At 42.9% G+C, this 27,684-nt stretch overlaps 1 protein-coding gene across 2 annotated transcripts; it reads right to left on the bottom strand.

Annotated features, from left to right (window-relative positions):
• Window positions 1–27,337, bottom strand: sult6b1 (sulfotransferase family, cytosolic, 6b, member 1). Of its 2 annotated transcripts, XR_011886787.1 has the most exons (8): window positions 27,011–27,337; window positions 22,741–22,865; window positions 19,543–19,632; window positions 17,005–17,131; window positions 13,853–13,947; window positions 13,027–13,183; window positions 11,886–11,994; window positions 1,425–1,601 (listed from the first exon to the last, which is right to left on the bottom strand). XR_011886787.1 is itself a non-coding variant. In XM_072264860.1 (7 exons), the coding sequence occupies exons 1-7, from the start codon at window positions 27,246–27,248 to the stop codon at window positions 1,471–1,473; spliced, it is 963 nt and encodes a 320-aa protein (XP_072120961.1). In that variant the 5' UTR covers window positions 27,249–27,330; the 3' UTR covers window positions 1–1,470. The 2 variants fall into 2 exon arrangements, 1 of the variants encoding a protein (XP_072120961.1); XM_072264860.1 differs by lacking the exon at window positions 11,886–11,994 and having other exon boundaries at window positions 1–1,601; window positions 27,011–27,330.
• Between the last annotated feature and the right edge of the window lie 347 nt (window positions 27,338–27,684).

The following is a 27,684-nucleotide window of genomic DNA, read 5'->3' as shown; positions in this document are numbered from 1 at the left end:
TTCCAAATAATTCATTTTATTTTTTATAGGCTTTCTATAACTTTAAAGCAGTCTCCAGAGAGAATGTAAAAAATTCAAATTGATAGAAGTTAACAAAGATGTCTAGGTTAAGAGGAAAGGAAAAGTGCGTCGCATCCGGAGTTTCTCCACGCCTCTCTGATGTGAGGAACCGCATACGAGGTAAGTTACAGCAGTGGTTTGCCATTGCCTTCTGCCGGGTGAGTTTCCAAAGAGATCACCAGCTCATAACCCAGTACGGATGGAAAGCGTGCAGGGGAGCCGGCTGGATTTGAACTCGGGACCTTTCGTCCCGAAGTCCGACATTGATGCCACTATGCCACCAGCCAGGTCCTAGGTTAAGAGAGGGGGTAAAATTCTGGTATCTTGTGGCAACAGCAAAAAAATGTTTGGAAATTATAACTTTCAAAGTCACATATCCCCACACTATTGGTTACAGTATCAACAGGAAATGTACAGATGGTACAATTGCCTATTAGTTTGACCAATGAGTATTCTATCAATCTGCTCTTATCATTTGCAAGGTGATGTCTACATTCATTCTCTACAACTCCTCCTCCTTAAGTATACAAGTATATGTTTTCATTGCACATCTGTACTTTGCATTGTTACTTTTTCATGCACAGTTCGTATTTTTTTCCTTATCTCAATGCTTACATTTTAAAGTATATATTTCTGACTGACCTTGCAACCACAGTTTCCTTGGGGACAAATGAAGTTTTATCTTATCTTAGGACTGCCATTATGTTTGCGTCCTTTTGGCTAACAAAAGGTTTTAAGGATGTGTTGATCCATTCTCAGCTGCGCAAAGTTTTTATAAAACTTAAAATGCAAACACTTTTTTTTGCTACCACAGGACAACAAATTTCATGACATATGACAGTGATAATAAACTTGGTTCTGATTCCCTTCTTTACTCCTGCTTATTCAACAGAAGACCCAAAAGAGAGGCCAGATAATCTCCATCTAACATCCATGATAATGACAACTGCCTTGCCTTTTTGGGCGTAGATGACAACAAATCTCACTGCAATGACCTGCAATTGTCCTTGTCTAGGGCACAGACGGAGAGTGTCTGGGATACAGCGATAGCACAGTACACTTCAGGCAGCATTCACCCATTGTGATGAATTGCAGGAGATTTTGAATTTGATTTGTTTCTGACAAGGAGCAACAAAAAAAGTCTGAATGATTGCTACAGCATTAAATGTTGGGGGTAGGAGAGTTAAAAGAGGCGAGGAGAAACTATGCTTAACATTATAGACATGGAATTGAAAAGTCATAGGGCAACTTGGCACCCAGAATATCAAGCTGCCTTTTCCTGGTGGATCATATGGTTCCTTCCATTTTTTTAAGCTGTGGGCTTCAAGCCAGAGGATTCTGAACATATAGCTCTAAATGATCTGTTCTTTAAAAATATTAATCTTTATTTATCAGATTTTGTTGCCTTCTTTACGCCTTACAGTACAGGTCGTATTTTAGTTTTGCTCCCAACTTAGTGCCTGCTAAACAACTTTCAAACTTGGCATCCATCTCTCGACTTTGTTCTTCGGTGAAAAGGGTTCTCCAGTCACCAACCACACCTAAGTTTAAAAAAAATATATAAGTATATTGCCATGTACAGCCAAATAATTACAATTATTGACTGGTTCCCACAGAACAGAGTAAATGGGTGGGTATTGATAAAGAGGGTGGCGTTTTCACCCTAATGTGCACAATGGGGAAAAGTTCCATTGCTTTGAACAATATCCAGCCCTGTTTGAATTCTCTAAACATCTTCATCATCACTTCTCTCCCACACATTCTTTTTCAAATATTTATCATTCTTTATGAAAGTGGTTCCCCTGAAATCTATTAAAAAGGCACTTAGACAGAAGACAGATATGGATGGAAACGGTTTAGAGCAGGGGTCTATGGACACCTTGGTTAATGATAGAGATCCATGGCATAAAAAAGTTTGTGAACCTCTGGTTTAGAGGGATCGGGGTCCAACATGGTAAACAAGATGAGCTTAGGTGGGCAACTTAGAAAGGTCTGTTTCCATGATGAATTAATCTATTGTTCTTTGTCACAAAAGCAAAAGAGAAAGTATAGCAAAAAATAGTGGGAAATTGGAAGATTGGGAAGCTTTTAAAAAGCCATAAGGAGAGATAAGTTGAAATAAGAAGGTGAGCTAGACAATAATATAAAAGAGGGTACTAAAGGTTTTCAGATATATAAAGGGTAGAATTGAGGCAAGAGCGGATATTAAACAGCTGGAAAATTGATATTGGAGAGGTATTGATAAGTGTCAAAAATGGCAGACAAACTTAATAAGTATTTTGCACCAGTCTTCATTGTGGAAGACACTGGCAGTGTGCTAGAAATTCAAGAGTGTTGGGGGGCAGAAGTAAGTTTAGCTGCTATTACGAAGGAGAAAGTGCTTAGGAGGCTGAGAAGTCTGAAGGTAGATATGTCACCTGGACCAGATGGACTACACCCCAGTGTTCTGAAAGAGGAACCTGAAGAGATTGTGGAGGCAGTAGCAGTGATCTTTCGAGAATCACTAGATTATGGAATAGTTCCAGGGGACTGGAAAATTGCAAATGTCACTCCACTCTTCAAGAAGGAAGAGAGGCAAAAGAAAGGAATTTATAGTCTAGTTAGTCTGACGTCAGTGGTTGGGAAGATGTTGGAGTCTATTGTTCAGGATGAAGTTACGGGGTACTTGGAAGCACATGATGAAAATAGGCCAAAGTCAGCATGGTTTCCTTAAGGGACAACCTTACCTGACAAATCTGTTGGAATTCTTTGAAGAAATAACAAGCAGGGTAGACAAAGGAGAATCGGTTGATGTGGTGTACTTGGATTTTCAGAAGGCCTTTGACAAGGTGCCACACATGCAGCTGCTCAATGAGATGAGAGCTAATGATGTTACAAGAAAGATGTTAGCATAGATAGAAGATTGGCTAACTGGTAGGAGGCAAAGAGTTGGAATAAAGGAAACCTAATCTAGGTGGATGCCAGTGACTAGAAACGCTCCACATGGGTCAGTATTGGGACCGCTCCTTTTCACATCATTTATGTTCACATGACATAGATTCATGATTTGGATGACAGAATCGAGGGCTTTGTGGCCAGTTTTCCAGATGATATGAAGATATGTGAAGGGACAGGTAGTGCTAAGGAAACATGGAGTCTGCAGAAAGCCTTAGGCAGATTGGGAGAATTGGCAAAGAAGAGGCAGATGGAAAATAGTGTAAGGATGTGTATGGTCATGCACTTTGGTAAAAGGAATGAATGCACAGACTGTTTTCTAAACGAAGAGAAAATTCAAACCTCAGAGGTCCACTCGCACACGCCAGGGATCAGCAGTGGAAAGGGTGAGCACTTTCAACATCTCCGAAGATCTATCCTGGGCCCAACATATTGATGCAATTACAAGGGAGACACGTTGGTGGCTATATTTCATCGGGATCTTGAGGAGACTAGATATGTCACCAAAGACTCTCGCAAGTTTCTTTGTAAAACAATAAAGGGTGCAGTGCAGGTAAACGATGAGGGCAGGAGCAGAACGAGGTAGAGTCCATCTGATAGTCTTTTCTGAGACGGAGAGTTTAGATTTAAAAGAGTAGAACAATTGTAGTAGAAGTAATGAGTGGGTCTGCAAGGAGCTGGTTGCGTGGGACACAAAGACTCCTGAACCTCCCGCCTGGCGGTAGTAGTGAGAAGAGAAGAAGTCCAGTTGAACGCAAGCAAATGTCGCTGAGTATCTGTTAGCTCTCCACTCTCATCCTCAATGATTTTAATCTAGCTTAACGCTTTAATCGGCGTGGAGCAATGGAACCAACCACGGGTTCGTTCTCCGCTATCAGGCCTTGACGTGCTGTCTGCCGCCAGCAATGGGCACCCTGGCTGTACCTGTACTCTCGAAAGCCTAGTTCAGTGAATCTTCCAGGAGATCACAAAAGCGCCAGATCATTTAGTCAGTTCGGAAGTTGGTCCTTAAAAGGGAAATTACAGGCTGCAGACTCCAGCAATTGCAGTTCAGAAGAAGTTTATCTACTAGAGTACACAGTGGTTTTATGAGCCGTCTGCAAAATGTCTCTGTTGCCTGCTTGCAAGAAACTATCAACCCTGGCTTTAAATATACCCAGTGACAACCTCCACAGCTGTCTGTGGCAACGAATTCCACAGATTCACCACCCTCTGACTAAAAGAATCGCTTCTCATCTTTGTTCTGAAGGGACGTCCCTCTATTCTGAGGCTGTGCCCTCTGGCCCTAGACTCTCCCTCTACAGGAAACATCTTCTCCACGTCCACTATCTATAGGCCCTTCAACTTTCTGAATTATACACTGTTGTCACTTTAATGTTTCTTCACAGACTGCTTCAGTTTGCACAACCATTCTGTTCTGTTCTGCGTTTGTCTCCATATAATCATAGAACCATACAACAATTACAGCATGGAAACAGGCCATCTCGGCCCTTCTAGTCCGTGCCAAACTCTTACTCTCACCTAGTCCCACCGACCTGCACTCGGCCCATAACCCTCCATTCCTTTCCTGTCCGTATATCTATCCAATTTAACTTTAAATGACAACATCGAACCTGCCTCAACCACTTCTGCTGGAAGCTCATTCCACACAACTACCACTCTCTGAGTAAAGAAGTTCCTCGTCATGTTACCCCTAAACTTTTGCCCTTTAAATCTCATCTCAAAAGCCTATCCACGTCAACTCTATCTATCCCCCTCATAATTTTAAATACCTCTATTAAGCCCCCCCCCTCAACCTTCTACGCTCCAAAGAATAAAGACCTAACTTGTTCAACCTTTCTCTGTAATTTAGGAGATGAAACCCAGGCAACATTTTAGTAGATCTCCTCTGTACTCTCTCAATTTTATTGACATCTTTCCTATAATTCGGTGACCAGAACTGTACACAATACTCCAAATTTGGCCTCACCAATGCCTTATACAAGTTCAACATTACATCCCAACTCCTATACTCAATGCTCTGATTTATAAAAGCCAGCATACCAAAAGCTTTCTTCATGTGTAAGATAAAACTATTTAACTATCCCATTATCAATTTACTTTCTGGAGATACATCTGAATTACTACTTCAGAGCTCTTGGGACAGAGTCCACAGCGAGAATACGCTTCACTATGATGTGCAACTCTACTGTTGTTCCAAATAGATGAAATTCAGAACAGGTCCAGCAGCTGAAGAACTGGATACCTATGAGGCAGGAAAGCCATCAGCTATCCAAATTCATGGTTTGTTAAATCCCTCAACTACCATCAAGGTAAAATGACAGAATCAGCTTAGCTCAATTAGAGTAGAGGACACCAGAAGCAACAGAAGGGATCTTTAAAAATGTGGTGACAACACAGGACTGCATTCATACTAAACGGTGATACAATCAAGATACAACCAAGTTCTGCAGTATGTTCACATTGAGAAACAAATAGTAATAGCCAATTTAAAAAGCAAATACTGCAGATGGAAAAAAACCTCCCTGAACATCCACAGCTTCAGAATCAGGTTTGATATCACTGGCATATGTCATGAAAATTGTGGCTTTGCAGCAGCAGTTCACTGCAATACATAATAATAAAAACTATAAATTACGTGAAGTATATATAAAAAATAAATAGTGCAAAAAGAGTGGGGGGAAATACTGAGTAGGTGTTCATGGGTGCATAGTCCATTCAGAAATCTGATAGTGGAGGGTTAGAAACCATTCCCGAAATGTTGAATACGTGTCTTCTGGCTCCTGTACCACCTCCTTGATGGTAGCAACGAGAAGCGGGCACACATCATGGGTTGATGGGAGTCCTTAAATGATGGATGCCGCCTTTTGAAGGTGTCCTGGATGCTGGAGTAGCTAGTGCCAATAATGGAGATGGCTGAGCTTACAACTTTCTCCAGCTCTTTCCGATCCTGTGCCGTGGGCCCTCCATAATAGATGGTAATGCTGCTAGTTAGAATACTCTCTATTGTACATTTGAAGAAATTTGATGACATTGGTGACTTACCAATCCTCTTCAAACTCCTACTGAAATACAGCTGCTGTTATGCATTCTTTGCAATTGTATCAATACGTTGGAACCAGGATAGATCCTCAGAGACGTTGACACACAGGAACTCGAAACTGCTCACCATTTCTACTTCAACGAGGACTGGTGTGTGTTCCCTCAACTTCCTCTTCATGAAGTCCACAATCAATTCCTTGGTCTGCTGACACTGAGAGCAAGGTTGTTGCTGTGACACCACTCAAGCAGCTGATCTATCTCACTCCTTTATGCCTCTTCATCGCAACCTTTTAAAATCACTATGGTCACATCAAAAACCTCAACCTCACTGTGTAATATTAATAAACAGAATAGCTACCTGCTCTTCATAGCTTGCAATATGTGTGTAAAAAGATATACTGCAGTAAAGTTGAAAACAAAGAAACAACTACTTGCTCTTCTCAGCTTGCAATATGTGCGTAAAAAGATATACTGCAGTAAAGTTGAAAACAAGGAAAGTGCCCTCTTAGTGTCCATATTTCCACAATTAGCGATGAATTTGGAGGAAGCCATCTGGAAGCATTTGAATGCTCTTTATCCCTAACAAGTAATGAAATACAGAAAGATCCTTTGTAGTTTGGTAACAACAGTGTGCAAATATGTAATAGCCTCTTCCAGTAAAACACATTGTATCTGTAAAATTAACCATGTTACATTTAAACTATTACAATGAGAAACAAACTTCATTTCTTAAAATTGTTTACCAACTCATTTACAGGCTGAAATAACACTCAAAACAAAGATTTCAATAACTACAAATTCCTTCTACAACAGCTATACAGTACTGCATCATCATTGTTAGAATGTGCAGACTCGTCCTCTATTCTTTCTTTGTTTTGAGTGTCATTTCAGCATGTAAATGAGATGGTAAACAATTTTAAGAAATGAAGTTTGTTTCTCATTGTAGTAGTTTAAATGTAACATGGTTAATTTTACAGATACAACGTGTTTTACTGGAAGAAGCTATTATATATTTGCACACTGTTGTTAACAAACTACAAAGGATATCTCTGTATTTCACTACTTGTTAGGGATAAAGAGCATTCAAATGCTTCCAGATGGCTTCCTCCAAATTCATAGCTAATTGTGGAAATATGAACATTAAGAGAGTGCTTGGTTTTCAACTTTACTGCAGTATATCTTTTTAAGCACATATTGCAAGCTGAGAACAGCAAGTAGTTATTCTGTTTATTAATATTACAGTGAGATTGGGGTTTTGAATGTGACTATAGTGATTTTAAAAGGTTGCTCAGAAGTTAATCAGACACTATATTAACCCAGGTGTGTAGATGAGGGCCGGGTCTGTTTTGTGCTGCACGGTCTTGAAGGTAGATGTTAAATCATAAGGAGGAGGACACGTGGAACATTCATTTGATATTCCTGGATAAAGACAGCAGCAAATGCCTCAGGCTTGTCTTTTATTTTCACACCTGGGTTAATATAGTGTCTAATTAACTTTTGAGCAACCTTTTAAAATCATTATGGTCACATCAAAAACCTCAATCTCACTGTGTAATATTAATAAACAGAATAACTACTTGCTCTACATAGCTTGCAATATGTGTGTAAAAAGATACACTGCAGTAAAGTTGAAAACCAAGAAAGCACTCCCTTAATGTTCATATTTCCACAATTAGCTATGAATTTGGAGGGAGCCATCTGGAAGCATTTGAATGCTCTTTATCCCTAACAAGTAGTGAAATACAGAGAGATCCATTGTAGTTTGGTAACAACAGTGTGCAAATATGTAATAGCCTCTTCCAGTAAAATACATTGTATCTGTAAAATTAACCATTTTACATTTAAACTATTACAATGAGAAACAAACTTCATTTCTTAAAATTGTTTACCAACTCATTTACAGGCTGAAATGACACTCAAAACAAAGACTTCAATAACTACAAATTCCTTCTACAACAGCTATACAGTGCTGCATCATAATGGTTAGAATGTGCAGACTCGTCCTCTATTCTTTCATTCCACAAACCAACTTACAAACTCTTTACGAGCAATGACATTTTTCATTGAAGCACAATTTGTAAGATGTAATAATATAAATCACATTGGTAAATATTTAAAATTACACCAGACAATATTTTTTCTACCTGTCCAGACATAAGTTTTCCACCATGTAATTGATCTTTATTGTACTATTTGCATATTCAGCAAAAGGTTCTCAACAGTTAAGACATCAGTAACTGTACAAACACTGCCAATATATCATTGTCATGAATTGTATTGATTATTGATTACTGTATTGATTTCGGGTAGATGGAGCTCATTAGCCTGGGAAGGCAGTCGATCTAAGAGAGGGAAGACTCTGATTTCAAACCTCTGCTGCCTTGCGGCCATACCCACTCATGGGAAAGGCTTTGGGAGTAAACCCTGAGGACAAATCCGGAGCTGGAGTCCCTAAGGCAGCCTGACGTTGCCTTCAATCTCGTTCTGGCAACTCCTGCGACGACACCGGTGCCAAGCTGTATCGGCCCTTGCCCTTTCCTTGGACAACATTGGTGGTGTGGAGAGGGGAGACTTGCAACATGGGCAACTGCCGGTCTTCCATACAACCTTGCCCAGGCCTGCGTCCTGGAGAGGACACTCCAGCGTCGCCTCACCACGACGGCACAGAGACTTTCCAGGAGCAGATCCACAGTCTAACGAGACTAATGGATGCCACCAGTATGTGACGCTGCTTACTTTGTGAGATTCATGCTAGCATGGAAATCCATTGTCCCACTGTACATGACAATAAACTGAGCTGACCTGATTTGAAAATATTTCGGGATTCTATTTCCACTAACTTTTGAGGAACAGAGTGGCTCTCAGAGAAAAAAGAATCTGCCTCAGCTTGCCATATTTTCGAAGAGTGACCCTTAGTTGTAGGTTCTCTCACAAGAGGATGCACCCTCTCCACAACCAAGACACATCAATGGCATTTTGTTAAACTGTTTCCCAACTTCACTCTGAATGACTCAGCCCTTATTTCAACACTAAATCCCTGCTTTTAACTCTACTCTCGCACCACTTCTCACTCCAACCATATGCCAGAGGAACCTGATTTAAACACAGAAAATGGCAGACATCCCTCAACATCGGTGGAGAGAGAATTTTGATCAGTATTGATCAGTTTCTCTCCGCTTGGCTGCTGTTTCTTTCACTTTGCCCTGTCAAATGTTATGAAGCTTCAACCATTTGACATTCTGTCTAACTGTGTTTTACTCTAAAGTAAATGTAAATGAGATTAGATTACATGCTAAACAGGTCACAGATTATCCTTTTGGTGACACCCTCACAGACCAATTTCAATCAGAAGAGGTTACTACCGAAAGACTCACAGAGTTGACAAAAATATTGAGGTCTGTGTGGTAAACGTCATGCAATGAGATCAAATGAAATTCATAGCTAAAGACCACAAGGCATAGGAGCAAAATCATGCCATTCGGCCCATTAAGTCTACTCTGCCATCCCATCATGGCCAGTCTATTATCCTTCCTGACCCCATTCTCCTGCATTCTCCCCATAACCCCTGATGCTCTTACTAATCAAGAACATAGCAACTTCCATTTTAAATATACTTTGGCCTCCTCAGCTGTCCGTGGCAATGAATTCCAAAGATCCAATACCCTCTGGTTAAAGAAATTGCTCCTCGTCTCTGTTCTAAAGGGATGTTCTTCTATTCTGAGGCTGTGCCTCTGATCCCAGACTCACGCGCTGTTAGAACTGTCCTCTCACATCCACTCTATCTAGCCCTTTCAATATTCCATAGGTTTCAATACTATCTCCACCCTCCCATTCTTCTAAACTCCAACGAGTGCAGGCCCTTTCATTCCTGAACTCGTCCTCATGAATTTCCTCTGGACTCAGCCTAAGGAGGTTGTAGAATTGTTAGAGCATAAAAGGGGACCCTCATCCCATTGATTTAGAGCTGGCTGACTGGGGACTAAATCTGTCAATCCCATACACCTGCCCTTTCCACAACACCTTGACACGTATCCTCCTTCAAGTCCTTCTCCAATTCCCTTTTGAAAGCTTTCAATGATTCAGGCACCTTCACTGGCAGACAGCACAGAGAATCAGCTGGTATAGGCACTGCTTTGCCATTCCAGTGACCTCTGGCACTGCCTGAGTGGAGCTTAAATGATCACCCTGTGACCAGATGGTTTCTCAACTTTCCCCAATATGAAAAAATAGCATGTTGACATTGGAAAGGTAATTGGCCCTAGTGTGTAAGTGAAAACTAGGAGCCGGGATTTGCTAATAAAGATGAAAGATAAACATTAGCTTTATTTGTCATAGGTACATTGAAACAAACATACAGTAAAACGTGTCACTTGGACGTCATTCAAGGACGTCCCATTAGAACAGAGATGAAGAGAAATTTCTTCAGCCAGAGGGTGCTGAATCTGTGGAATTCATTGCCACTGATGCCTGTGGAGGCCAAGTCATTGGATATATTTAAAGCAAAGGATGATTGGTTCTTGATTAGTAAGGGCAAAGGGGACGGGGAATGGTGAAGGTGGGGGGGGGGGCATTACTGGAAATTCGAGAAATTGATGTCCATGCCATCAGGTTGGAGGCTACCCAGAAGGAATATAAGGTGTAGGGGCAGCTGCAGCACTTGTTCCACTTGCATGGATAAGTGCCAGGAGGGAGATCAGTTGAGGGGGACGAATGGACAAGGGAGTCGCATAGGGAACGATCCCTGCGGAAAGCAGAAAGTGAGGGGGGAGGGGCAGATGTGCTTGGTGATGGGATCCTGTTGCAGTTGGCGGAAGTTGCAGAGGATTATGTGCTGGACGCAGAGGCTGGTGGGGTAGTAGGTGAAGACAAGAGGACAAGAAGAACCCTATCTCAGGTAGGGCGGCAGGAGGATGGGGTAAGAGCAGATGTGCGTGCAGTAGAAGAGATGCGGCTGAGGGCTGTGTTGATGGTGGAGGAAGGGAAGCCCCTTTCTTTGAAGGAGGAGGACATCTCAGGATAAGGATTATCATTCCAGAACAAAGGAGATGTCCTTCTTCTTCAAAGAAAGGAGCTTCCCTTCCTCCACCATCAAGTAGAATTCAGAAGGATGAGGGATGACCTTATTGAAACCTATGAAATGGTGAAAGGCCTTGATCGAGTGGAAGTGGACAGGATTTTCTTTTGATGAGAGAGTCTAAGACCAGAGGACACAGCCTCGGAACAGAGGGAAATCCTTTTAGAACGGAGATGAGAAATTCATTTAGCCAGAGATAGGTGAATCTGTGGAATTCTTTGCCACAGGCAGCTGTGGAGGCCAAGTCTATGTATATTTAAGGCACAGGTTGATAATTAGTCAGGGCATGAAGGGATACGGGGAGAAAGCTGGAGACTGGGGCTGAGAGGAAAAATGGATCAGCCATGGTGAAATGGCAGGGCAAACTCAATGGGCCAAATGGCCTAATTCTGCTTCTCTATCTTACCGTCTTAATCCAAGCCTAATTGGGGACAATTTACAATGACCAATTAACCTGTCAACTGGCACATCTTTGGACTGTGGGAGAAAGCAGAGCACCCAGAGGAAACCCACGTGGTCATGGGGAATGTACAAACTCACAATGACCAATTAACCTGTCAACCGGAACGTCTTTGGACCGTGGGAAAAAGCAGAGCACCGAGAGGAAACCCACATGGTCAAGGGGGAATGTACAAACTCCTTACAGACTGTGGTAGCAGTTCAACCAGGGTTGCCTGTTCTGGAAAGCATAGTGTTAACCACTACGGTGCCACCCCATTTTACATGAATAACAGCAGGGTTGAATTACCGGTTTGTAATGTAGGATTAAACATACTTTTCAACTTGGGATTTGGTTAGTTGGAAGGGCATCACACAGTGCGAAACTCCCTCACTTTGCCTGCCAGCATCTTTTTGTTTGTCTTCAAGCAGTCACTACAAGGCACCTAGGGTAAACATTAACTGGATGCAGTTTAAAGTTCAACAGTTACAGATAACTTGCCGACTAACAATAAGTTACACGGCACCTCATTTCCTTCCAAGCTTTGCTCAAAGAAGAACCACTCCCGTCCAACCCAGTGTCTGAAACAGAGGGGGGCAAGGCTGAGGTCAGAGACAGAGGTCACTTCTGGAAGATCCTAGTTACTTCCTGATTTAACACAGGCTCCATATGAAACATGAAGACTGAATTTCTGTCAAGTCATGCCCTGATCAGCCTCGCTGCTGATCTTGCGCACTATGTGTTTTTCCTGTGTCACTACATTCCACAAACCACATTTCCCCAAGCCGGTCAATGAGTCAGGTTTGGCACGAGATGTCGTGCACGAAGTTAGATCAAGTAAAGCCACTGGTAGCCACGGTAGCATAACAGAGCTGGGAGTTCAATTCCGGCACTGTTCTGTAAGGAGTCTCTGTACGTCCTCCCCGTGGAATGCGTGGGTTTTCCCCGAGTGCTCTGGTTTCCTCCCACAGTCCAACCACTCCAGTTTGGTGAATGAACTCTTCTCGGGCTCCCAGCTGAGTACAGGTATCAATTTTAACCGATGTTTCACTGGTAAACTCTGCCATCTTCAACAGGGATGATGCCTGGGCATATCTCATCCTGTGGTATATGTACCCACTAGACAATCCTAGGCATCACCCCCGATGACCATGGCAGAGTTTGGTATTGAAACGTCCTTTAAAATCGATACGTGTACCCCGCCTGGAAGCCCAAGAAGAGATTATTCGTCATATACACCGGGAAAGCACAAGATCCTCTTTCACCTTCTGGGTAGGTTAGCTGGTCATTGTAAATTGTCCCGTGATTAGGTTAATTAGGGTTGTGTGACGTAGCTTGAAGGGTCAGAAGCGACTACCTTGCACTGCAACACTTAATAAATGAACAGACAAACAAATAAATAATAAGAGCATTTGGCAATGTCTCCCAGGAGAACGACTACACAGTTTCCTGGGCCACTATATCTGATTTTACCTACCTTTGCGGAAAAAGATGTTGCCAAAGTTGAAGTGGGTTTTCTGTGAGTTGGCACTCATGGCTTGGAAGGTGCCCTTGTCGGCAATGTCTTGAATCTGTTCTTCACTCAGTGAGAAGCCATAGAACTCTGCTATCCTTCGCACTCCCCCTGCCAGGTCCTAGAGAGTTGGGGGGGGGGTGGTGGAAAGAGGTAAACAAAAACACTTTAATAAACCTGTCAAACGGCAGAATGAAATAGAACTTCGATACAACAGAGGGGCGTCCACTTTGATAGGGTTTTCTCTCGGATCTCTGGGTCTCCCCTCCGGTCCTTGAGTTTCTTCCCACACTCCACAGATCACCAAATTGCTAGGTTAGTCCTCTGCTTCTTAAGCCTGTCACCTCTACCAGGGCACAGGCCGCCGACAGCAGAGTCCTCTGCCTGGGGCCGATGGACGGTCGATTGGCCCTGTGACTTCCAATTAGGTTAGTTGGCCATTGGAAATGGCCCCCAGCCTGCAGGTGAGTGGCAGAATCTGGGGGCTGAGTGGCAGAATCTGGGGGCAGTTGATGAATTTGGGAAAGAATTATTTTTAAAGAATGGGATAATGGTGTAACTGGGCGATTGATGGTGAACACAGCGAACCATTTGAGCAGCATTCATTTGCATTGCTTCCTTGTAGAAGTGAGTGCCTATGGTTATCTAGTTAGATAGCTTTGTGTATGTAGGGCTTGACAGGGACACTGCGGTTATCAGGAAAATAATTGGCAAATATTGTGAAATTTGTTGTTTTGCGGCAGCAGGACTGTGCAATACATGAAACGCAATAAGGGTAAGACTCCCGTACCTCCTTCAGCTCTTCGAATGTGATAAACATCACACCTTCATCGTCAATGTACTTGTCCAAAGCGAGAGCATAATCAAAGTAAGATCCCCAGGCCACTGGTTCAGAAAAATGTCACAGAAAGAAACATTAACCGTTTATGGATTTTCCATGACTTTTGGGTCACATTTTCCTTCATTTTCAGAAGAGGCACAAGACAGCACTAGAGGCATCGTCACACTCCCCCCTCTCCCATTTTGTTCCATCTCTTGTTTCCCTTTTTCTGGTCTCTTTGTCTGTTTCTATCTATCAGTCACCCAGCTTCCCCTCCCTGGCACTACCTGTTTGTCATCTCACACCCCCTACTCAGTCCACAGATCAGCTAAGTCCTTTCTTGCTGCTCCCCATCCATGAGACACAGGACCATAAGACATTGAAGAAGAGTTTGGTCATCTGGCCCATTGAGCCTGCTCTGCCATTCCATCATGCCTGATTTATTATCCCTTTTAACCTCATCCTCCCGCCTTCTCCTTGTAACTTTTGAAACCTTTACTAATCAAGAACCCTACAACCTTTGTTTTAAATATATCTAGTGACTTGGTTTCCACAGACAGCTGTGGCAAAGAATTCCACAGATTCAACTCTCTCTGGCTAAAGAAATTCCTTCTCATCTCTGTTCTAAATGGATGTCCCTCTATTCTAAGAGGATGCAGGGTGACTTGGATAGGTTAGGTGAGTAGGCAAATTCATGGCAAATGCAATTTAATGTGGATAAATGTGAGGTTATCCACTTTGGTGGCAAGAACAGGAAAACAGATTGTTATCTGAATGGTGGCCAATTAGGAAAAGGGGAGGTGCTACGAGACCTGGATGTCATTGTACACCAGTCATTGAAAGTTGGCATGCAGGTACAGCAGGCGGTGAAAAAGGTGAATGGTATGCTGGCATTCATAGCAAGGGGATTCGAGTACAGGAGCAGGGAGGTACTACTGCAGTTGTGCAAGGCCTTGGAGAGACCACACCTAGAGTATTGTGTGCAGTTTTGGTCCACTAATCTGAGGAAAGACATTCTTGCCATAGAGGGAGTACAAAGAAGGTTCACCAGATTGATTCCTGGGATGGCAGGACTTTCATATGATGAAAGACTGGATTGACTAGGTTTATACTCTCTGGAATTTAGAAGATTGAGGGGGGATCTGATTGAAACGTATAAAATCCTAAAGGGATTGGACAGGCTAGATGCAGGAAGATTGTTCCTGATGTTGGGGAAGACCAGAACGAGGGGTCACAGTTTGAGGATAAAGGGGAAGCCTTTTAGGACCGAGATGAGGAAAAACTTCTTCACACAGAGAGTGGTGAATCTGTGTAATTCTCTGCCACAGTTGAGGCCAGTTCATTGGCTATATTTAAGAGAGAGTTAGATATGGTCCTTGTGGCTAAAGGGATCAGAGGGTATGGAGAGAAGGCAGGTATAGGGTTCTGAGTTGGACGATCAGCCATGATCGTAATGAATGGCAGTGCAGCCTCAAAGGGCCGAATGGCCTACTCCTGCACCTATTTTCTATGTTTCTTTGTTTCTATTCTGAGGCTGCGCCCTCTTGTCTCAGACACCTTCACACCAGGAAACATCCTCTCCACATCCACTCTGTCGGGGCCTTTCAGTATTTGATACATAAGGGAGAAGGCAGGAGTATGGAGCGGAGAGGGTTGGTAAGTCAGCCATGAAGGAATGGCGGAATGGACTCGATGGGCCAAATGGCCTTGTTCTGCTACTATGTGTTAGGTTCTAACAGTAACATCAGATAGGGTGCAGGTATTGAAGGACCTAAAGCAGTGTCCTCTCCATGCGAGGAAGTGGTCGTTGGTAGCTGCAGGTTATATGAAGATGCAGAATTAAAACTGAGGTACTTAGGAGATGTAATTTCATCAAAGTTGCATTTCTCAGCAAAGTAGTTGGAATGATTAGCATTCCTGCCAATAGTTAGCATTATTGCACAGCCAGAAAGCCAGAATGAGAGGGAAATTTGGATTCCATCGGGAAATAAAAGGCAGGTAATAACACGGGATTCTCTCAGATAATTTCCTGCAATAGGAAGGCCTCTGTTGCTTTGCTGTTCAAGTGCATACATTTCCCTATAAACAAATGATTTATATATATACAGCACTTCTCACATTACTCCAAAACACTTTGAACTTGTCTATTAAAGTCCTGTGATGTAAAAAAACACAGCAGCCAATTTGTCCAAAGCAAAAAGTTATATGATTATGACCAGATCATTGGCTTTAGTAATATCAATGAAAGTATAAAGTGTCTTAAATCTCACAACCTTCTGACAGAGAGTGGTGGAGGCAGAGGGAAGATCTGACGGAGGCTGATAAAATTTTGATGGGCATGGATAGAGTAGATTGACAGTATCTTTCTCCTCAGGGTTGAGAATCTAATACCAGATGGCAGGCATTTAAGCTAAAAACGGGTAATTTCAAAGATGGGTGGGGCAAGTTCTTTTTACATGCAAAGTGGTGGTAGACACAGAAACATTAGGGGCTTGTAAGGCCACTTAGATAGGCACAGGAATGTGAGGGAAATGTAACGATATGGACATTGTGTAGGCAGAAGGGGTTGGTTTAGTTGGCTACTTGATTACTAATTTAATTGGTTCGGCACAACATTGTGGACCAAAGGCTCTGTTTCTATGTTGCACTGTTCTATGAGGGGGAATGACTAGGGCAACCCTAGATCAGGGGTTTCCAAACTGGGGTCCACGGACCCATAGAAACACAGAAAACCTACAGCACAATACAGGCTCTTTGGCCCACAGAGCTGTGCCGAACATGTCCTTACCTTAGAAATTACCTGGGGTTAACCACAGCCCCCTATTTTTCTGAGCTCCATGTACCTATCCAGGAGTCTCTCAAAAGACCCTATTGTATCTGTCTCCACCATCGTCGCTGGCAGCCCATTCCATGCGCTCACCACTCTCTGTGTAAAAAAATCCCTCGGATAATGCTAGGGGTCCATGACATAAAAAAGGTCAGGAACCCCTGCTCTAGATATTTGAAAATTTGCCATCGGAAATCAATGTTTTGCATTTATACCATCAGCCAATGCTGGTATTAAAACACAACAGAGCCCATGCATTTGGTTAAAATTGACTAGAAACTACCGAGACACGTACCTTCACCAGCCATGAACTTCTTGAAGAACTCATCCCAGGATGTAGGGGTAGGCAGTAAAGGGTTTTTCTGATAGAAGTGATAATAGGAAACAGCAGTATCCTTGGGATTGCGAGACACCACCAGGATCTATGGAGAGGCCATGAGCATTCCACATTTTACTCCAACACCAGGCAGATCAATAAGAACAGTACAATATGCTCACAGTGGCCACTTTATTAGGTTCGTGGTCTCCTGCTGCTGTAGCTCTTCCACTTCAAGGTTCGATGTGTGCACAGAGATGCTCTTCCTCACACCACTTTGTAACACATGGTTATGTGAGGTACATTCACTTTCCTGGAACCAGCCCAGTCACTTCTCTCTAACCTCTCTCATTAACAAGGCGTCTTTGCCCACAGGTCTGCTGCTAACTGGATGCTAACTATGCTTTCTTTGCACCATTACCTGTAAACTCTGGACAGCGTGAAAATCCTAACAGCGGATTCTGAGATACTTAAACCACCCCGTCTGTCATGGACAATCCACAGTTGAAGTCACTTAGATCACATTTCTTCCCCGTTCCTATGTTTGGTCTGAACCTCTTGACCTTGCCTGCATGCTTTCATGCACTGAGTTGCTGCCACACGATTGGCTGATTAGATATTTGCATCATTGAGCAGGTGTAGAGGTGTACCTAATAAAGTGGCGACTGCATCTACATTGCCCTCCCAATCCCTTCAGCATGGCTGGCAGACCTGATTCCAATCAGCACTGAGTAGACAGATGGTAGGGGAATGGACGGCCACGGTCCTGGTGCAAGTCGATGTGACTAAGCAGTTGAAATGGTTTTGCACAGATTAGATGGACCGAAGGGCCAGTTTCTGTGCCGAGGTTTCCTATGACTCTATGAACCCCATTTCTTCAACACTAACAATTCTGTTTTCACTAATTTTAGCCTATCATTTCAGTTTTAAACATTAGCACAACGCCTCTAACACATATTGCTTTTATTTGTCGCTGTTTTTTTTTCGTTTCCTCATTTCATAGTGAAGCTGTATTCAAGATTCAAGATTGTTTATTGTCATCCTTCAGCGCACGAGTGTAAAGGAGAAGGAAATAATTGTTACTCTGGATCTGATGCAGCATAAAAAAGCACAACGTACAAGTAACTGTTGAGTGTGGCCCTAGATAGAGAAGATTGTTTTATACACGTGGACTGATTGTACATAAAGTGATGCAGGGTGCAGATGTATCTGAACTTGAGATGACTGACAGAAAATGATAGGTGACAAAGTGACTCTTGACAAGAGGAACTCTTCTAAGTAGCAGCAGATTATGTCCTCTTCAGCGTTTCAGTCTGCTTTTCACAATATGGGCCCAGCCACCGATAAGGCAGGGTCTCAACAATGTATCACCATTTATATCGTTTAGATTTTACACGACATACTTCTAGTAATAAACCTTAACCTTTTATTAACCTGTTTTAACATACCCACCCTTCATTAAGAACATGTTGACTTAAAACACTTTAAATCCCTGTGTGTTTTTTTCCCAGCTAAATGGCATTATGTAGAAATCCAAATCGTTGATGTGCTTGAGTCCGGATGGTACTTACAGCAGTAGCTCATGCCTACTAGTACTGAAAATTTCTTTTCTACTCTCTTTACTAAACAACAATCGTTTCTCATTACTTCGCTGCAAGAATTTCCTATGTTGTAGTTTGTCAAAGAATTTCCTCAGGTCCTTTCACTGAACTTTCTAATTATCTTGTCCTTTAACAAATAATATTCATCAAAAGTAATTGGCTCTTTTGAAATCCACACAATCTACTTCTTACTCTTGCACCTATCAAAATTGGTATAATTTTCTGTCTTATCTAAATAAGCTCCCCTGACACAATTACTGAAAAAACTAGCTTGCAATTATTCAGTTTAGTTATGTCCTCATTTTTGAAAATGATTGTTACCTCGCCTCAACTCCAATTGTCTGACAGGCATTTACTCTTAATAGTACAACCTCTGGGCTCCACTAATTGGAACTGTATGATTCTAATCTCTTATGAAAAGCACCTTAATGCCAAGTTTGGATTTCTTGTCTTGCACCTTCACTGGAAGGTAGTGAATTGTGAACAGTATTTTGAACTGCTAAAGAATACTGGTCAGTGCAATTTGTTCAAGACATGCATCAACCTGGGGAGCTGCTGATAGTGTAAATCCTGGGACCTCATTCCACTCTTCCTGAAATATTTACTTCATTTGGCTCTGTTCATCCAAAATGCTCTTCCTGGCCATTGTAAACGCCTCTTTGTCCCACTACACCTCTTTCATCCTTTTCAAAATTTTACCCCTTATCAGATGCTTGAAGTGTGAAACAGAGAATAAGTTCTCCAAAGTCCCTGCAAACATGTCATCCAGTTTTATTTTCTTTTTGTTTGTGGTTTTCCATTCCCAGGATAAAGACCTGGTCAAACAAGCCCTTTTAAGATTAGTTTCAGAGACCAGCCTTTTGTTTAGTCGCACGTTCTCGCATTTTGTTATTGAGTAGTAACCTAGCAACCTTACCTTCGTTTTCTTCTCAATTATAGATGTTGGTAAATCTTCGTAATGGAAATGTGTTCCATAAGCCCGTGGTGATTGCTGTTTTTTTAACAGCTGAAATAAACAACCAGAGAGAGAATAACACATTAAGGGTATTTGGATGCGAAAGAAAGCCAGATTCAAGATTGCCTAATGTCGTTTGCAGTACACAAGTGTAGAGGAGAACCAAGTAATTGTTACTTTGGATCTGATGCAGCACAAATAAAAACTCTATTAGATAAAAAAACATAATAATTAAAGATACAATAAATATGAATACATAAGATAGCTTATAGACATAGATTTATTACATGTCCACAAAGTGATACTAGGCACGGAGGTGGCTCTGCATAGCGTGACTCTGACAGGAAACGATAAAGTTGTGGTGGGGGGGTATGAAGGGGTGAATTGGTGGGAGGAAGTGTTGATCCACCTTACTGCTTGGGGAAAAATAGCTGTTTTTGAGGTTTGGTGGTGGTGGATGCTACATAACCTCCTCCCTGATGGGAGTGGGACAAACAGGGTGGGTGGGATCCTTCGTGATGTTGCTGGCCCTTTCCCAGCACCTTTCTATATGTTTGTCCTTGGTGCTGGTTAGGCCAGTGCCGGTGATGTGTTGGGCAGTTTTGACTACCCGTTGTAGAGACTTCCTGGCCGCTGCAATGTGGTTCCCACACCGTGCAGTGACACAGCATGCTAGCCACTATAACATTTCACCCTCTGCAAAGTACATTAATGCAAAGCAGTCCTGCACTCGTCTTTCAAGGGCCACCTAAAGAAAACATTGTAAATAAGCCCAGCCCAAAGAGAATAATGTAAATCCTGCAGAAGCTATAATAACTTCTTTCCAACAAGCAATGCTTCGACCACACTACCATTGTGATTACTACATGGCGTATTATACTGACAAGCTGTCCAAGGCAAGCTTTTACAGATAAAAATTAAATATCACGCAGATGCAGCTACACTATAAAATAAGAGGCTCTGAATTAATCCATTAATCAGTAACTTGTTATGCAAGGAAGATGGATTCAAAGCTTAATTATTATAGTAACTTGGAAGGACAAACTCCAAGGCAGAGTACAAAGTAAATGGCAGGATACTTGGTAGTGTGGAGGAGCAGAGGGATCTCGGGGTACATGTCCACAGATCCCTGAAAGTCGCCTCACAGGTGGATAGGGTAGTTAAGACGCTTATGGGGTGCTAGCTTTCATAAGTCGAGGGATAGAGTTTAAGAGTCGCGATGTAATGATGCAGCTCTATAAAACTCTGGTTAGGCCACACTTGGAGTATTGTGTCCAGTTCTGGTCACCTCACTATAGGAAGGATGTGGAAGCACTGGAAAGGTTACAGAGGAGATTTACCAGGATGCTGCCTGGTTTAGAAAGTATGCATTATGATCAGAGATTAAGGGAGCTAGGGCTTTACTCTCTGGAGAGAAGGAGGATGAGAGGAAACATGATAGAGGTGTACAAGATAATAAGAGGAATAGATAGAGTGGATAGCCAGCGCCTCTTCCCCAGGGCACCACTGCTCAATACAAGAGGACATGGCTTTAAGGTAAGGGGTGGGAAGTTCAAGGGGGATATTAGAGGAAGGTTTTTTACTCAGAGAATGGTTGGTGCGTGGAATGCACTGCCTGAGTCAGTGGTGGAGGCAGATACACTAGCGAAGTTTAAGAGACTACTAGACAGTTATATGGAGGAATCTAAGGTGGGGGCTTACATGGGAAGCAGGGTTTGAGGGTCGGCACAACATTGTGGGCCGAAGGGCCTGTACTGTGCTGTACTATTCTATGTTCTATGTTTATATAACTGCCGTTTCCGTGGGCTCAAATACCTGGTGTTTAAGAGTATGATAGCAGCCAAGTGATTGCAGGCAATAGGTTACAGCAACATTAAGGAACTTTTGCCCTCATCAGTAATCCTTGCGAGTTATTTTACTGCCTCTGGATTACACACAGTTCAAAGAAATTGGGCTTAATTTCTGGGACAGAAGTGATTATGTGTTCTTAATAGTTTGGAATAGTACACCTCAAAAGGACATCAATGCCAAAGTGACGAAGAGTCAACTTGCATTAAAAATATCTTTTTATTTGTATGAACTTTAACTTGTATGAAATCCTGCACGATTTCATAGAGCATGCCACAGCTAATGAGGTGTTGTTAGTGTTGTAATGCAGGATATTTGCACAAGTAGGGGAGTACTCAGGATAAGCAGGACATCCTATTTAAATAAATACAAGAAACCCCTCTGATGCCCTTTGGAGTTGGTAATGTAGACTCAGCACCATGCACAGATTAAGCCCAAATCCAGATTCCCATGAATCACAGCACAATGGAAATTGTCCATCACAATTTGAAGGATGTGAACCGCAGATTAGTTTTATTTGAAACATCAAAACATACAGTTAAATACAACCATGTACTGGGGGCAGCCCATACATGTCTGGCGCCAGCATAGCATGCTCATGATTTATTATCCCTAACCCTTTGGAACGTGGGAGGAAACTTTGTCGGCGATGAGGTGGGTCTTCAATGATATCACGAGCACACCATAGACATCGAGGGTTGCAGGTTGTCTCCAGGTCTGGTGGTTGGGTCCCAATGATGTGCTCAGCCATCCTAATCACCCATTGGTGTGCTATGCTACGTAGCTGCTGGAAGCATGGTGACTCTTGGGGGCTGCCCCCAACACATTCTCAGACTGCATGGGTCATTGACACAAACAATGCATTCCACTCTATGTTTCGATACAGATGTGACAAATAGAGCTAATCTCTCTTTAATGTGCAATGGTGAACTGCTCCCGAAGCAGGAGAGGACATGGTAGGTGACGCGTAGCTCAGGACACATGGTACGTGACTAACACACACCAAGCACCACCTGGCAAATACGGTTTCTCAGCTGATGCTAATCCAGCACAAACTCCCTGTGGGAAGGTTGTCCTGCATGACCTGAGCAACGAGGCAAAGCAGCTATACCTGTAATCTGACAATCCCCACGAGACATTTCTAAAAGGTTTCATTGATTTCATGGCACAAAGCTGATTTTCCAGGTATAGCCTGCCTCTTTGTTCTTACCTACACTCTCCCCAGAGCACGCCCGTATGATGGATACTGAACCCATGACCAATTACTTTTTCTCCCTCCAATACTCTGAGTAAAAGGACTCGTGAACCTACCTTGTGTCTATCAGCATTTGCAAATTCCAGTATCATGACTTTAGGTTCATTTTCTTTCTCTTCTTCAGTTTTATTCTGAACGGTAGAGGCAATACCACGAAGTAGCTGAATTACCCAATTAAATCCTGCAGCACACAATTTAAGAAAAAAGATTATAGAACCAGTTACGTGTAATAGTGCAACTGGATTCCAGGTACAGGAACAAATGTCCTGCCCTGATGCAATTCTGAACTACACACTTATACATACACAATTCATACATGTGTGAACATAGAACAACATACATAAACACATACAATATTGCGTCAAAGTCTCAGGCACGTGTAAAAAATGTGCAAAGTGAAAATGTTTTCAAAGATAATGAATTGAAAAAGTTTCTAAATATCAAAAGAATAACTATAAAAAGCAGTAAACAGTAAAAAACTAAATCAAATCAATATTTGGCGAGATCACCCTTTGACTTTAAAACTGCTTTGATTCTCTGAGGTGCACCGTCATGCAGTTTTATAAGAAAATCGGCTAGTAGGTTGTTCCAAGCATCTGAGAACTTCCTACAGTTCTTCTGCAGACTTTGGCTATCTCCCTTGCTTCTGTCTCTCCAAGTAATATCAGCAGCCCTGATGATGTTGAGATCAGGGCTTTGTGGAGGCCACACCATCTGAAACCGTGTAAAAATCTCGGCGCCCAAGATAATAGCTCAGAACTGTACACACAGACAGATACAAATGCACACACACACACGCACAAGAACACAACACATACATACAGAATGTGAACACATACACTCACATATACAAACACAACACACACAAGCACAGATGTACACTGACAGTAAATGAAAGGAGTTGCTTTTCTCGTCACTTTAGCTCCTGGTGAAGACGTTGTACGTTCGTTTCTACCCTCCTTGGAGAACAGAAACACTCAATATTATACTGCACTCCAACGGAGCGATTTGGCTCTTCCTCCTTTTTGCTCTTCACCTCCTAGAACCTGCAGCCTCGCCCCAGCCCAGCCCACTTCCCCCCCTACACTAACTTACCCAAACTTAGCCCAGAATCCTGAAATAAAACACAGAATATAGAACATTACAGCCCTGGAACAGGCCTTTCAAACCACAATACCTCTGCCAACCGTGATGCCAGCTTATAGTGCACATCTGCCTGATTGTTATTTGGAATAAGGAGGGCGGGGCAAGTTCAGTTAAAACAATGAAGTACAGATGTATTATTTATTTATCTATCGAGATACAACATAGAATAGGCCCTTTGAGCTGCACCACCCAGCAACCCCTGATTTAATCTTAGCCTAATCACAGGATCATATATAACCATATAACAATTACAGCACGGAAACAGGCCATCTCGGCCCTTCTAGTCCATGCCGAACTCTTACTCTCACCTAGTCCCACTGACCTGCACTCAGCCCATAACCCTCCATTCCTTTCCTGTCCATGAATCTATCCAATTTAACTTTAAATGACAACATCGAACCTGCCTCAACCACTTCTGCTGGAAGCTCATTCCACACAGCTACCACTCTCTGAGTAAAGAAGTTCCCCCTCATGTTACGCCTAAACTTTAACTCTCAACTCATGTCCTCATTTGAATCTCCCCCATTCTCAATGGAAAAAGCCTACCCACGTCAACTCTATCAATCCCCCTCATAATTTTAAACACCTCTATCAAGTCCCCCCTCAACCTTCTACGCTCCAAAGAATAAAGAGCTAAATTGTTCAACCTTTCTCTGTAACTTAGGAGATGAAACCCAGGCAACATTTTAGTAAATCTCTGTACTCTCTCAATTTTACTGACATCTTTCCTATAATTCGGTGATCAGAACTGTACACAATACTCCAAATTTGGCCTCACCAATGCCTTATACAATTTCAACATTACATCCCAACTCCTATACTCAATGACCAATGACAATTTACAATGACCAATTAATCTTCCAACCGGTATGTCTGGAAACCAAAGTGGTCACGGGGAGAATGTACAAATTCCTTTCAGAAAGAGGCAGGAATTGAAGCCGGGTCGCTGGTAATGTAAAGCGTTGTGTTATCCACTACGCTACCGTGCTGATTATGTACTCTACGGGCAAATTACCAACCCTTCTCCCCCAGGCATCCAGCAACCCTGTAGGTGAAACGTACAGTGCAGACAGGATGTATCCCTTTCTGAGGAGAGTTGAACCAAGGGTCATGGTCATAGAATATGGGTTGGGACTGAGATGTGGAGAAACTTCTCCACTCAGGGGTTCAAGAATCACTGGAACTCTTCAGCTGGATCTACAGCGCAGAATTAGGAACTGGATTCGTCCCAAGCAGAGATCAGCGGGTTTCTGGATATTACGCAAATTTCAGGGAGACAGCAAGTGAAGGGAGCTGGTACAGACCAGCCATGACGTTGATGAACAGTGCAGCAGACCCGAAGACCCAGACGGGTGTCCCATGTGAGCTGCCACATGCATATTTACAAGGAGCGTCGCTGCAAGAAAACAGCATCCATCATCAAAGACCCCCACCATTCAGCCCATGCCCTCTTCCCACTTCTACCAAAGGGCAGGAGGTACAGGTGCCATGGGTCCCTCACCACCAGGTTCAGGAACAGTTATTACCCTACAAATTTCAGGCTCCCGAACCAGCATGGATAACCACGTTCACCACAACACCGGGCTGACTCACTCTCAAGGACTCTGTAATTACAACTCATGTTCTCAGCATTACTCTTTATTTGCACTGTTTGTCTTCTTTTGCATGTTGCCTTTCTTCAGATTTTGTCTGTTTATGTATAGTTTTTGTAAATTCTATTGTATTTTTTTCTTTCCAGTAAATGTCTGCAAGAAAATGACTCTCAAGGTAGTATATGTTATCATATACGTACACTCTTTGATGATAAATTTTCTTTGAAACATAGAAAACTTACAGGCTTTTCAGCCCATGATGCTGTGCCGAACATGTACTTACTTTAGAAATTACCCAGGGTTACCCACAGCCCTCTATTTTTCTAAGCTCCATGTACATATCCAGGAGTCTCTTAAAAGACCCTATCGTATCCACCTCCACCACCGTTGCCAGCAGCCCATTCCACGCACTCACTACCCTCTGCGTAAAAAAACTTACCCCTGACATCTCCCCTGTACCTACTTCCAAGCACCTTAAAACTGTGCCCTCTCGTGTCAGCCATAAACTTGAACTTTAATTATTATATCCTTGTGTCGTGACCCAAACAACATCTGCACCATCAGTCTTGTCCACCAGCTCTCAGCCTATCTTCAGCAGTGGTGTCTCGATTCACTCTCCCCATTACAGCCACTCGCTGAGATCAGAAAGGGATGGATTGGGAAAAGCCCGCACACCTCAGGCTAGGGAAAAGAGCAGACCATGCCGGACCCTAGCTTGTGATTTTTTTTTAAACCAATCACGAAAAGTGCAGGGCTCTCCTTGGGAAGTCAAAGCCAGGAAGGCAGACTCTAATTGGGTCAAAGGATGTGGGAGCCAGGTAGAAGAAGAACATTCAATGCCAATTTGTCTTGCTCAAGGAAACTAGGATTCATCTGTTTAGAAATTATGTATTTGGCGCATCACAATTTCAAATATGGCTTAGCACTGGAATACCAGGATATTGTAATGCTGGAAACACTCAGCAGGTCAGAAAGCTCCTGTGGAAAGAGAAATAGAGTTACTATTTTCAGTCAGAGACTTAGGGGTTTTAACCTGACACATTAATTCTGTTTCTCTCCCCACAGTTGCTGCCTTACCTGCTGAGTGTTTCCAGCATTTTCTAGCTTTATTTCAGGTTCCCAGCACCTACATTTTCTAAGATCAACCAGGTATTGTTACTGCTGCAATTGTAAACATTAAACTAAAAGACAGACACAGAGTTAAGCAACAGCAAAAAAAAATCACAGCCATGCAAAATGAAACAATCTAAAATGTCTACCAATAACAAAACTTTTGGAAGAATTCAGCAGGTCATACAATATCTGTTTCAGATTGACACCTTTCAATCAGGGGTTGGGAACCTGGGATCCACGGACCCCTGGGTTAATGGTAGAAGTCCATGGCATAAAAAAAAGGTTGGGAACCCCTACTTCAACTGGACGCTGATAGAAGGGGTCCAGATAGAAGGTCTGGACCAGAGATGTTGACTGTCCATTTCTCTCCACAGATCATAAACACACAAAATTCTGCATTTGCTGGAAATCCAAGTAACACACACACAAAATGCTGGAGGAACTCAGCAGCTATAGCAACAGCCGTCTGTCTCACCGCATTTGGGATAGGAAACGAGGCACAGATCTTCAGGACGAGCTTCGAACTTTGAAAACTGCTCTAGGTTGTGCTCGGTACACAGTAGGGAGGGGAAGAGCATCCCGTTGCGGCGATACAGCAGCTCCTCCGGCTTCAGCTCGCTTGCCTTCTTCAGCAACTCCAGAAACCTGTGTTCGGTGTTTCCGTGTTGACCCGCCGCAGCAGTCACAGTCTCTCCCGCCTGCTCGCTCGCCATTTCCAAAGCCTGACAAAGAACCGGCGAGGATGCTCTTTATAGTGAACGCGAGTTCAGTCCGGACGGGGGCGAGGGGGGAGGGCAATATGGCTTCATGCCAGTCCCTGCCCACAGGCGGTTGCAACAGCAAGTTCCCCTCCAGCCGACTGTCTCCCGCTGTTTCCTAATCTTCTGAATATCTGGCGTCAAGCCGCGCCTCACTTGATACAGAGCTGTTAGTTTACGCTCCTTTCCAAATTCCTGATCATCAGATGCAGACTTTGACGCTACCATGCGAAAGAGTTGCCGAGTTATCAAGAAGCTAGAGGTTCGTAAGACCATAAGAGATAGGAGCAGAATTAGGCCATTCAGCCCATCGAGTCTGCTCTGCCATTCCATCATGACTGATCCCGGATCCCACTCAACCCCATACACCTGCCTTCTCGCCATATCCTTT

The sequence above is a fragment of the Mobula birostris genome, chromosome 8 (genome assembly GCF_030028105.1).
Source record: "Mobula birostris isolate sMobBir1 chromosome 8, sMobBir1.hap1, whole genome shotgun sequence".
Lineage (NCBI taxonomy): Eukaryota > Metazoa > Chordata > Chondrichthyes > Myliobatiformes > Myliobatidae > Mobula > Mobula birostris.
The sequence above is the reverse complement of the archived record's forward strand: the minus strand, read 5'-3'. Positions and strand labels throughout refer to the sequence as shown.

Coding starts and splice junctions, on each gene's coding strand:
- sult6b1 (XM_072264860.1), bottom strand. CDS start 27,248: ATGGCGAGCGAGCAGGCGGGAGAGACTGTGACTGCTGCGGCGGGTCAA. Junction 22,866..27,010: donor CGTTTCCTATCCCAAATGCG/GTGAGACAGACG, acceptor TGTGTGCTGCAG/GATTTAATTGGGTAATTCAG. Junction 19,633..22,740: donor CAAATGCTGATAGACACAAG/GTAGGTTCACGA, acceptor TGTTTATTTCAG/CTGTTAAAAAAACAGCAATC.